The sequence below is a fragment of the Euphorbia lathyris genome, chromosome 8 (assembly GCF_963576675.1).
Source record: "Euphorbia lathyris chromosome 8, ddEupLath1.1, whole genome shotgun sequence".
In the NCBI taxonomy this organism is placed as follows: domain Eukaryota; kingdom Viridiplantae; phylum Streptophyta; class Magnoliopsida; order Malpighiales; family Euphorbiaceae; genus Euphorbia; species Euphorbia lathyris.
The window spans coordinates 46,255,521-46,268,613 of record NC_088917.1 but is presented as its reverse complement, the minus strand read 5'-3'; the positions used below and the strand labels follow the sequence as shown (position 1 = coordinate 46,268,613).

Genomic DNA, 13,093 nt, shown 5'->3' with positions numbered 1-13,093 from the left:
AAATCTGATGGTGTAATAAATTACCAATGCAAAATGATTCTCACCTGGCCTCCCTGTCACCATATGCAAGCAGCATCAATGTTCCACCTTTAAACTGAACAGAATCCAGTGAAACGGGAAGCATTGTTTCAATTCCTTCTGTGTGCATTACATCTACCCTGTCTACCAGCTCTGCAACAATATCCTCAACTTTCGGTGCGAATCCTGACTTCAATTTTTGAATGGGACCGGAAAGAAAATGAGATACCACTCCACCAATATCTTTTGATATTGAAGATCTGAAGCTCGGGGATGAACTTAGACCTGGATGATTGATTCCAAGACCAAGCTCAAGTTTTTCAGAATTATAATCTTGAGATGTATGACCATCTTTAATCTCAGGTTCATGTGAATCAATATTCCTATTTACAAAATCAACCGATAAATCTTCACTGTTTACGCCATTGGTTTTAGAATCTCCTGCTGTATTTCTTCCAGTTGGTAAATTTTCACCAACTTCTCCAACTTTAAGAAGTCTACCTAGAGTACTAAGAAATGGATCGCGTATAAGATTGAAATGACATGTATGCTTAAGAAAATGATTTGCTTTGAGTGGCTGGACTTCCAACTTTTCATTATTTTCTCCATTTTGGTTGTCAGTATTCAAACATACTTCTCTACTATTTACATCAATAGTTATGTCATCGTTATGACCAACTTGGCTTTGATCCAAAAGGGTATTGAGTTTCATTAGACAATAACCATCAGTTGATTGCTCTTCATACTCCCCATTGGACAGGCCATGAAAATATGCTCTTGCTGCTGATGCACTACGTTCAAGAATCCTTCTTTTGGTATCTACCCCAGCTGTAGAGATATCATGCCCATTAGCCTTTCTCTTAAATTTGCGTTTCTTGGGTCCTTCAATCTTACTAGACCAGAATTTAAGACCCGAACCAGGAAATTTTATACCAAAAGATTTCTCCAAATCAGCATGCTTCATATCATATTCAAGGCCTGTGTCCGTGCAATGATGGTCCTTCCGGTGCATATTTTCATCAATGCATGAGAAAGAATTGTAGGTTGTTGAATTTATAGAATAAGCTGCACCCTCCTTGCAAACCTCGTCTTCAAATAAATTAGAACCTCCCTCCTGAATAATATAACCCCTCTCTGCTGCTTCTTTTGCATCATTATCCCTCTCCCTAGCCCAGCAAGCACCTAATTCCTCCTTGGCAACTCTCCTTGTTTTGGTACGACAATCAATCCCATCTTCAGTAGATAAGCGCTTTTGAAAACCCTCTTCGTATGATGGTATACCTAACCATGAATAGTCCCTCTTTTGTACAATCACAACACTTGGATGAAACAAAACTGCATCAATCACAATCTTTCCCCTTCTCAAACTTGCAAAAGGGCAAAGTCGGAGCTTCATAGTGGATACTTCACCACAAGAAAACTCTTCACCATGGGGCCCAATTGAGCATGACTCCAAAGTTATACTTAGAGGAGAAACACTTTTGACTTTACCAAAATCAATCTCACGCTGAATGTAATCACCAAGCAGGGAACAAACAGAAGGCAAAAGCTTGGTCTCAATGTAACTTTTAGTTTTGTTCTGCCCATACCACACCAACAAGCAAGCCCCAGATATCACAGCCAAGAAAATCGAACCTCTAATAAGAAGTAATCCCTCTTCCCACAGCGGAGCTAATGACCTCACAAGAGATTTTCTTTCAGCAAAACGCTCTTTCATGCATTCCACTTTCACTCCATTTCTTGGTCCAATGGCATTCCTTAGAAACACCACATACTTGCCACAAAAATTTGAAAACCGAATCGCTTGGGTAATCCAATTATTATGCTTCTTGGCACACATACATTTGCGACATGGCCTTCTGGTAATATGACCTCTGCTGGAATACAGAAAATTGGCAGGTTTTCGAATATTCAAAGAACTGGAAAGTGGACTCCCAATAAACGGGGACTGAAGATGCAAGCTCATCATCTTCCCTTAAACACCTTATTAACAAAATTGAAACATCTGAAGGGGACCAAGAAACTGCTCTTAGTCCCCTAATAGTTCACAAAGTTACAATGAACCCAAGCATCCCAACCTAAAAAAGAGAAAGAGCAAACAAGTAGATAAATAAATTGCATTCAACAACACACATGCATCAAAATCAATGAATACAACAAACTAGAAGTTGGAGGTTGGCTCCTTCAAAAAAAACTAAATCAATTAGCTGCTAATTTTAAAATTAAGCTTCTCGTTTTTAAGTACAACCATATTAAATCATAAGCCGGGACAAATAGATAAACAAATCCCTCCCTGATTATTCGTTTACTTATCCAGCGGCAATATATATATATATATATATATATATATATATATATATATATATATATATATAGTGTCAATATATCATTCATACATACATGGGAAGAAAAACCGTCGAAGTTGCCACTTCTGGTACCAATTCAAGTATCTGTTAATGTGGAGAGTGGACGTTGGAGAAGCGCGAAGAGACTGAAAGATAGTGGAGTATGGTGCGGGTTGTTAATTGGATGGAAATTGGTTTATTTGACTCGTAATGATAGAATAGAGAAGAAATGGGAGCTTGCTTGCAAACTTTGCTTTTCTTTGCTTCCAAACAAGTTTCTGAGAATGGCGACAGTAACCTAACCCACACATTGCAAGAGGCGCATCTTTCTTCTGAAAATACTTTAAAATTTTCAAAAATGTCTTCTTTATAACAATTATTTCATCCGTATCAAATTATTGCTTATATATGAGGATTTTTTATATGCACCAATTTGCTCATTCACAGATTTATTAAATTTAAGTCTCATGATTTTTTGAATTTCCTTTTAGGATTTTAATAAGCCTAGATCTAATGCTGAATGAGCAAATTCTATATACTCATTAAGATGTATGTGATCAAGACTATTGTTTATGCACATTTTTAATTGTTTTTATTCTTGCATTTAACGTAGAGTTTACTTTAAATTTTGATTATATTGAGTGGCGGAATCATGAATTAATATTTGAGGGTTAATTTTAACTGTGCGGTTGACGGTAAATTTTCAAAATCCATACCATTAGGGCTAGGCAAACAAAATTTAGCATCAAACGCTTTAAAACTGTAAAAACTAGTCGAAAACCCGTGCGATGCACAGGATATAGAACTTTTATATAATTTAGATAAATAAATAAATTGACATATTTACTTTTAAGTAGTTTTATATCATACTATGAAAAAAATTATATTATATATATTTGAAATTAATATATATTTTTTATTTTGAGGAAATATATATTTTTATTGATAATTCAAATTAAATTAAATTAATTTTGAAAATAATTAATTATTTTTTCTAAAGAATTTTAAGTAAATGATTTCCCCATAATGGCCATGAACGGTTGCTTCTGGAGTGGCCAAATAAAGGTGAATACTTTATTTATTTTTACAAAATTCAATGATTTGTACTTTTTAATAATTTGAATATATTTTCAAATTTTTTTTATAATTGGAATTTTATGAAACAATAATAATAAAATAGGAGATTAGTTAAGAAATATATTAGAATATAATGAAAAACCAAAAATTGAATTAAACTACAATTAAAATTAAATATTAAATCTACGATATAAAAGAATTACAATCTATGTCAACATCGATATATTATGCTATAAACTATTACAATCAATATTTTTCTAATGTTGCACATGAAAAAAATTTATCAATTCAATATGTTACATATAAAAAAATTCATAAGAATTAGTCACAAATTCATCTTCATGATAATTATTTTGCTTGATGGAATTTCATGATCACCAAGTATTCGAATTCAATTATTCATTCTGCTACAATAACCCAATATATCCAATTGAATCAGCTTAAGGTGATGATTTCTCCTATTTTCATCTTGTAATATCTCATCAAGACATTCAATCAATTTGTTCTTCATTCTTTCACAATATAGAATATCATTCATGCTCGCAGATATCACTTATTTGACTTCATTAATATTTTCTAATAATTATATATTCTTGAATTTCGTAAGCAATAAAAACAAATAAAAGAATAGAAAACAAAAATGAAATGATAAAAAAGATAATTAGGAGAGAACTATCTTTCTCTCGTTTTTTTTTCGAAAATAAGAGAGAATGTCAAGATATAAGCATATAAAGAATATAGTGGAAATATATTTTGCCCATTAATTAAAAATTTCGTTTTTTCTTTTTTTTTTTGAAAATAAAATTTTTATTTTTTCTTAATGAAAAATCAATTCCATAAATTAATTTTAGTTAAATAGAATTACACCGCAGTTGTAACTACTTGGTACAAAAAAAAACGTTTTATAATTAATATGTCAAATTAATTTTATTAATTAGAATCATTATACTCAACATTTGAGAATTTGAAGAGATTCAAATAATAATATTTTTTAATTAATATTTTCCAACAACTTGTCCTATGATCATGTTTCATTTTCATCTGTTAAAAACTCTTAAAATACTAAGTCAATCCAATCTAAATTTTAGTTAGAGTTAACAATCGAAACGATAGCACCTAGCAACATATACTAAAAAAGAATGCAAATATACAAAATCTTTATTTTAGTAATTTTGAAAAAAAAATAAATAAGAAAACATGGATAAGATAGCGATATGTATAGAATCTGGGTAACGACAGAAATGAAATTTCATCTTTGAAATATGAAACTATAACAATCATTATTATTTAATAAAAATAAAACAACAACACAATTGAGAATAAAAATAACTACAACATATGAAAAAAATCGAATAATTACCTTGAGAAACATAAGAATTTCTTATAATTTTTGACACTTTTGTGTTTCCGATTTTAGTTGTTTATGCATATTCTAGTTCTATCAGATTTCTTCAATTGGAGATATTAGTTTGAAAAAAAGACAAATAAAAAAGAAAACATGAATAAGATAGCGAGATGTATAGAACCTGGGTAACGGCAGAAATGGATCTGAAAGATGAAACTATAACAACCATTGTTTAATAAAAATAAAACAACAACACAATAACACCTAGCAACATATACTAAAAAAGAATGCAAATATACAAAATCTTTATTTTAGTAAGTTTGAAAAAAAAAATAAATAAGAAAACATGGATCGTTTTGAGTCCTTAGAGTTCAGCCACATCTACAGAGAACAAAATCGAATTGCGGATCGCTTGGCGGCGGCTGGGTACGAGGGGATGTTAGGTGTTTCCACCCTTTCTGATCCTCCTATCTATCTTTCTTCTCTCCTTTTAGAGGACAGAGTTGGGGTTAGCTTTCTTAGGCTGATCCCAGATTAGCTTTTGTCTCGGTGTTGGTTTGTTTTCTTTCCTGTTTCTACCAAAAAAAAAAAAGAAAACATGGATAAGATAGCGATAGGTATAGATATTGGGTAACGACAGAAATGAAATTTCATCTCTGAAATATGAATCTATAACAACCACTATTATTTAATAAAAATAAAACAACAACACAATTGAGAATAAAAATAACTACAACATATGAAAAAAATCGAATAATTATCTTTAGAAACATAATAATTTCTTATAATTTTTGACACTTTTGTGTTTTCCGATTTTAGTTGTTTATGCATCTTCTAGTTCTATCAGATTTCTTCAATTGAAGATATCAGTTTGAAAAAAAGACAAATAAAAAAGAAAACATAAATAAGATAGCGAGATGTATAGAACTTAGGTAACGACAGAAATTGATCTGAAAGATGAAACTATAACAACCATTGTTTAATAAAAATAAAACAACAACACAATTGAGAACAAAATAACTGCAACATATGAAAAAAAATCGAATAATTACCTTCAGAAATATAATACTGTCTATCATGACCAATGAATATAGTGGTGGAATACTATCTATCATGCTTTATATAGAAGTTTATTTGTGACTTTTGGATTTGCTTATCATGACCAATGAATATAGTGGTGGAATACTATCTATTATGCTTTATATAGAAGTTTATTTGTGACTTTTGGATTTCCTTTGCTTTGTGTTTTTTCATCTTCCTGTAACTCTTACTTTCTTTTATTATTTTAATTAATGGGCTATTAATTATTTAATATATTATAAATATAAATATGTTATTTTTAATTAATTAAATCTTTTTAATTTTGATTTTTTACTACGTTGACAACTCATCAAAAAAGCTCCTAAAACACTTCTCTTCATTTCTCTCTGCTTCCGCTATTATATATAGTATAAATATTATTATTTTTTAGAAATTAGCATTAAACTAATAGAAAATTAAACATGTTTACTTTTTTTAATGGTAAAAACATAATAAAAATGAATATTAATGGTAAGCATCCTTAACCATCTTATCTACTTTTAAACATTAAAATAATACTACATAGAGTCAATATAATTCTTCCCAAAATATTGTCAGACACCATTACTAAAAAAAATCTCAATTCTCCGGCGGCCTACTGGGGCTCGAGCATACCCCAACCCCCTAGTTCCGCACCTGATTATATTCGAGTTCAATTATATAATACTACCAATTTTTTAATAACTATTTAATTAAACTAACTTGTATATTTTTAAGTGAGTGGTTATCAAATAAGTGATCTGCTTGCCATTAAAAAAGTTGAGTTCAATTAAGAGAGTCGTTTTTTACGGAAGTCTCGTGAAAGTTACACAAAAAGTATGGAGCAAGATAGAGAGAAGGTAGGGTTGTGCATCGATACAAAACCGACCCGAATTAACCGAATTCTGAATTACTAAAAAAAGCAAACCGCAAAAACCGAAAAAAATATAAACCGAAAATACACCGAACCGATTTTTTCGGTTCGGTTTTTAACCGAATTTATTTATAACTAAATTAAAAAAAATCATCTACTTTCCTATCATTCTAGCTTATCATCCATATATTAGAAATTTAAAGTTTCACATACTTGAAATTTAACATTTTTGAATTAGAAGAAAGAGCAATGAAAACTAAGACTTTTTTAATTTATCCTTTTCTAACTAATTTCTAAACTTCAAGTAGAGATTGAACATTTATTAGAATTAGAAACTAAAGAAAGAAAAGAATGGCTCTCTGAGAGAAACAGTGAGATGAGGAGGGGTAGAAAATTAGAAATAAGTCAAAGATAGGAAGAAAAGAAGCAAGGCACAAATAATTAGAATGATAAAGATCAAAGAAGAAGATACCTTTTCGAATCCAATAGTTAGAATTAGGAAAGGAAAAGGTGGGTAGGCTAGGGATTCTAGCTTTCTAAGAATTAAACATAGTAGTTTGGGAATAGAAATTAGTAACTTGGAAAATGTATATTACTTATTACTAGAGCTGTTAAATATTATTACTTATAGAAAATATAAATTACTAACTTGGGAATAAAAATTATAATTAATATAATATATTTGTGTATTATTCATGAAAAAATTACATATAAAAAACGATATGTTGTATTTGATCGGTTCGGTTTGGTTTTAATGTAATTTTTATAGAACCCGAACCGAACCAAAAACCGATAATTTCTAAAAATCTATACTGATTCTGAACCGAACAATAATAAAACTGAACCAAAAATCGAATTTTAATGCAGTTTGGTTCGGTTTTGCGATTTAAACCGCATTATGCATAGCCCTAGGAAGGTATATGAGGTCATATGGTAAGGGTGATAACGGGGGTGGAAATGCATCCTCACTCGCTCCCACCACTTGGGAGGACAAATACGGGAATCTCCATTAAAATTTTAATCTCATTCCCACACGGGTGGGTGCCTACAAGTGATGGAAAATCTTTATTCTTAAAAAAAATAGGAATAATTTATTGGATAACACTCTATTTACTATAATGAGTAGGGCCGGCCTTGGGCCTAGGCCAGGGGTTCCGTGGCCTAAGGCCCAAAAATGTACGGACGCAATTTTTTATTAGATGTTTATATATATATAGTATAAAACACAATTTATACAAAAAAAAAAGCAATTGGTTCGGGGTCTTTAGGAATGAGAATGAGAATGAGAGGGTTTCATTCCATTTGTTCTTGTTTGTTTAAAAAAAACTCATTCCCATTACTCATTTTAGATTATAGGTCTACCTCACTTTAGGTTAAGCCCATTACCCCAGGCCTTGTAGGGAATTGGATTCCCTTTACCTCATTGTCTTTCCTAAACATATCCAAATACATAGGGGAATTAATGTTTATTCCTTTCTTTTCCTTTAATTTCCCTTTCTTGATTCATTTTCCCTTACTCCTTGTGAACCAAACGCCCCCTAAGTATCTTAATGGTTAAGCACACAACTCCCATAGAAGAGGGTCATGTGTTTAATTCCGTCAAAAAAACAAGTTTTTTTTCTTAAAAAAATAACTTTATACAAATATTTTGCTTTCTAAAAAAATTATACAAATATTAATATTACAAAATTTATATAGAAATTCACTTTTAAAGTAAAAATCCCTAAAAATTATTTAGGTTTTAAAATGTCCAAATAATAAATATTTTAAATTTAAAAGAGGTCTAATTGATTTTTTGAATATAGATTCAAAAAATTTAAGGGAAAAGTACAAAAATAAATCTTGTGGTTACACCTGTTTTCGAACAACACCTATGTGGTTTAAAAGTTTGTAAAATGGTACCTTGAGGTTCATTCCGTTAGCAAACACATACCAAATTGACTAACGGTGTTAAAAGTCAAAGGGACAAGAGTTAATTTGGTCCTTATATTTATTTATTTTATAAATTAACCCCCTTATTATCTAATTATTACAAACAAACCCGAAAATAAAAAATAAAAATCAATTAGACCATCTTCTCCCTCTCTTTAGTTTCTTATTTTTCTTCTTCTTTCTCTCTCTTCTCTCCTAATTTTTCTCTCTCTAAAATCAATTGAACCACCAAACAAACACTCCATTATTCCACCATTACACATTAACTCTCAAAATCGCATTATCTCTACTCTCAAAATCACCATTAAAATTTCTCTGCTCATCAACTAAACCCTGCAAAATCACATCACTTTCTTTACCAATTCTCTTCATCCTCTTTACCATCCCTCCCAAATCAACCCACTGTAAAAACTGGTAAAAAATCTTCAACATTTCCTGAACCAGAACACCTCATTATTTCATCTAACATCTTCCTAAATCTTCTCGCTTCATCATCATCGTGGTCTCCCCTAAAATACCTCTTCCCAGCCACCATTCTCATTATTATATTATATGTTACCTCTGTAAACAACGTTCTCATCTCTATTTCGGTAAATCCATTGCTTGAATTTCGCTAAAGTTTTTCAATTAAAATCTTCACTTCATCTCTTCTAGTGGACATAAACATATTTAGCCGATTCGAATAGAATATCTCGAGTGCGCCGACCCGAAAGATTGCGCCAGTGATTACCGTATGATGCTGCACCGATGATGCTGTGGTTGTAGGCTAAGTACTTGTCCGCCAGAGATTTTGGACGGTCGGTGAAAACGATGTCGTTTGTGGTGAAGCATTCTTCGACCGCGGAGAATGGAGATATAACGAGCACAAGACGGGAGCCGAACCGGAGAGAGATAATTGGACCGTGTTTTTGGGAGAGAGTGAAGAGTTTGTTTGAGGAGATGAAAATGGCCTGGAAGAGAATGAGGGAGGTTTTGATGCCTAAGGGTGGAATAATGGGGTGTTTGTTTGGTGGTTCAATTGATTTTAGAGATAGAGAAATTAAGAGAGAAGAGAGAGAAAGGAGAAAAAAATAAGAAATTAAAGAGATAGAGAATATGATATAATTGATTTTTTTTTGTGATAATTAGATAATAAAGGGGGTTAATTTATAAAATAAATAAATATAAGGACCAAATTAACTATTTTTCCTTTGACTTTAGTCAATTTGGTATGTGTTTGCTAACGGAATGAACCTCAAGGTACCATTTTGCAAACTTTTAAACCAAATAGGTGTTGTTCGAAAACAGGTGTAACCACAAGGTTTATTTTTGTACTTTTCCCAAAATTTAAATAAGAGTATAAAATAATACTTTATTTCTTATATATGAAAAATAATGACATAATAAAAAGTAATTTTGATGATATGATTTAATTGTAATTTTGTAACCAAATGTGATATTCATGTAAAAATCCCTAAAAATTATTTAGGTTTTAAAAGGTCGATATAATTAACATTTTAAACTTAAAAGATGTCCAATTGATTTTTTTTAATATAGATTGAGGGTTAATTTAAGAATTAAACTCATATTTGGTCTCTATAGTATGTAAAATTTTATCATATCATTTGGTAAGAAGTATTTCTATGATTGAAATTTAACCCATTTTGGATGGAAAATTAATCGATTTGTTAGATTTTTTTTGCCACATTACACAACTTTTTATAAGTGATATATATACACATAGCAATTGATTTAATTTTGACGAAAAAAATTTAACACGTAGATAAATGAGGAATTAATGAAATACTTTTTTGTTTATCATGACTAGCTTTTGGTCTGTGCTATGCACGAAGTGTATAAAAATTGTATAAAAATTTATTAGTGATAAATATTATGATACATATATTATTGAATATACATTGCCCGTGTATAAAAAATTTATAAAAATTTCTCAATATTAAAATATCAAATAAAAATATTATTGAATTAAATAAGTTAGTCTGTATACTATTTGTAAACTAAATTGAAGAAAGAAAATTGAATTTAATTAAATAATCATTTAAAAATACTCAATTTTATTACAGTGTAGCATTTTTTTATCTCAAATTCCCTTTACTACATATATTATTGAATATGTACCAGTGTATAAAAAATTTATAAAAATTTCTCAATATTAAAATATCAAATAAAAATATTATTGAATTAAATAAGTTGGTCCGTATGCTATTTGTAAACTAATTTTTTTATTATTAAAGATGAGGTCATGCCTACCCAAGGATCCCAGCTAGGCTGGCACCCTTGGGAGCAGCAAAACACAAAGTAACATAAATAAAGAAATAAAAAATATTTACAAATGAAGCCAAAGAATTAAATGAATCGAAATTGGTCCCTCCCAATTACATTATCCTAAACTAGAAGTGAACAAAAGTCAGGGCAAGTATCCCACCAATGCATCTCAGAAGATATTCATCCATAATTGGTTGACGCATCGGCCATTTGGTTGCCTTCACAAAAGATGTGGGAGACTACAACATGGATGTGCATCATTGATGTTAAGCAGGTCTGCCAGTCCGCCCTCATAGTCCATGGCACATCAAGAGAGCGTGTTCGGAAAGTGTGGACCACGTAAGTCGAATCACTTTCGATCCAAAGTTGCGTCCAACCTTTCGAGAGAGCAATAGAAACCGCTGTCATCGCCGCTTGTAGCTCGGCCATATGAACCATCGAGCACTATAATGGAAAAGCAAAAGATCCCCTCACACGGCCTTCATTATCACGGAAAATACCTCCACAACCCGCAACCTGCGAAACCACGGAGGCATCGGTATTAACTTTTAACCAATCCCACAGAGGTGTCTGCTGGCGAACAGTGAGAATACGCGGAGCACGGTTGAGGCGAGGCCGCAAGTTCAGCGATGCAAGGATCTTATTTTCCACTAGGGAGTTCCAAATTGTTCCCTTTTGTAGCGAATCCGCATTCCGAATAAGGTTCCATAGCCTCCGAAGGGAAAGATGAATGTTAGGAGAAATATCTAAGAAAATGTAATCATTCCTGGCCGACCAAATGATCCAAATTGCATTGACAATGGCGCAGTGCCAGAGCGAAAGCAATTGTGAGCTAAACTGATGCGAGAACGCATGCTGCAGAAGAGATGGTAGAGTTGAGGATGTATCAAGAGTTCTACGAAAAAAGCAAGGAAATGTTGTTCCAGATTTGCATAACATAATCACAGTTAACCAGCAAATGATCTGAAGTTTCCAACGCACAGTGGATAGCACACATCTCGATACTAATATCAGACCACGAGTTTGCAAGATGTCTTGCATTGGTAGATAACCCAAAAAGGCTCGCCAGCAAGTCATGGAGTGAGAGGGCTGAATGTAAGGCTTCCATAACGTGCTAAACACCGATAAAGGAGGTGATGGAGCTCGCAACCAGTGATAGAAGAGCCGAACAGTAAAAATCCCGTTACTGGCAGGCCTCCAGAAACAGATATCAAATTCACCACTCCCTAAATACCCTGAACACGATGCTCAATTAAATCAGGTAAACTCGAGATCCCTTGCCAAGTCCCATCGACCATGAAATCCGACACTTTAGCAGAAAGCTGTTGCTGAACCACTGGAGGAATATTTAGTTGAGTAGCAAGCGGTGGAAGTATCCACTCTGATGTATAGAAGTAGAGCATTGACGATTGGCCAATTGACCAAAAGCAATTATCTCTTAGTAGTTTATAAACAGTTTGCATAGAGGACCAAATCAAAGAGCGCCAAATACTAGGTCGTGGAATGCCAGCTTTCCCCAAGAACCGCGAGCGTAGAAGCGTGAAGCAAAATGAATTATCTGAGATCAATCCCCAAGCAAGTTTACCAATCAGTTATAAATTAAGAGTTGAAAGATGTTTGATACCAAGCCCTCCCTCACGCAAACGTCGGAGACAACGCCTCCAAGGAACCGAGACTAACTTCCTTTCATTAATGGAACTTGTCCAAATAAAATTGCGCATGCACTTGCTAAGACGTGACAACAAACTTGAAGGCCATTTATAAATAATGAAGGGATGTACCAAGGAACCAGTGATTACGGAATTAACTAAAGTTAATCTGCCAGCCATGGAGAGAGAATGCCCAGTTCAACGGTTAAAGGCATTAATGATTTTATCAGCACATGCCGCAAGAAATTTAGCCCGAGGAGCGCCCTGAAATAGAGGAACCCCCAGATAGTCGAATGGGAGGCAACCCATTTTTATCCCTATCAAAGCCGCAAGCCTGGTTCTTCTTCTGGCTGTAACCGATTCGGGAAAAAAGATAAGGATTTCTGCCAATTCACAATCTGACTAGAGAGACATCCATATATTGTGAAGATCTCATTAAGTGCTTGGACATTAGAGATGCTAGCCCTGCAAAAAAATCAGAATATCATCAGCATATAAAAGATGGGAGGGCATGGCCTCCGTATTGGAA

General features: G+C 32.5%; 1 protein-coding gene across 1 annotated transcript in view; it reads right to left on the bottom strand.

Annotated features, from left to right (window-relative positions):
- The window catches only part of LOC136202610 (protein TIC236, chloroplastic), a 35,519-nt gene extending 32,819 nt beyond the window's left edge, over positions 1-2,700 (bottom strand). Inside the window, exons 1-2 of the mRNA XM_065993341.1 lie at positions 2,419-2,700; positions 45-2,096 (exon numbers count right to left, since the gene is read on the bottom strand). Coding sequence (XP_065849413.1) covers positions 45-1,987 — 1,943 coding nt within the window. The 5' untranslated portion in view covers positions 1,988-2,096; positions 2,419-2,700. The remainder of the gene's footprint in view (positions 1-44; positions 2,097-2,418) is intronic.
- Positions 2,701-13,093: the final 10,393 nt, after the last annotated feature.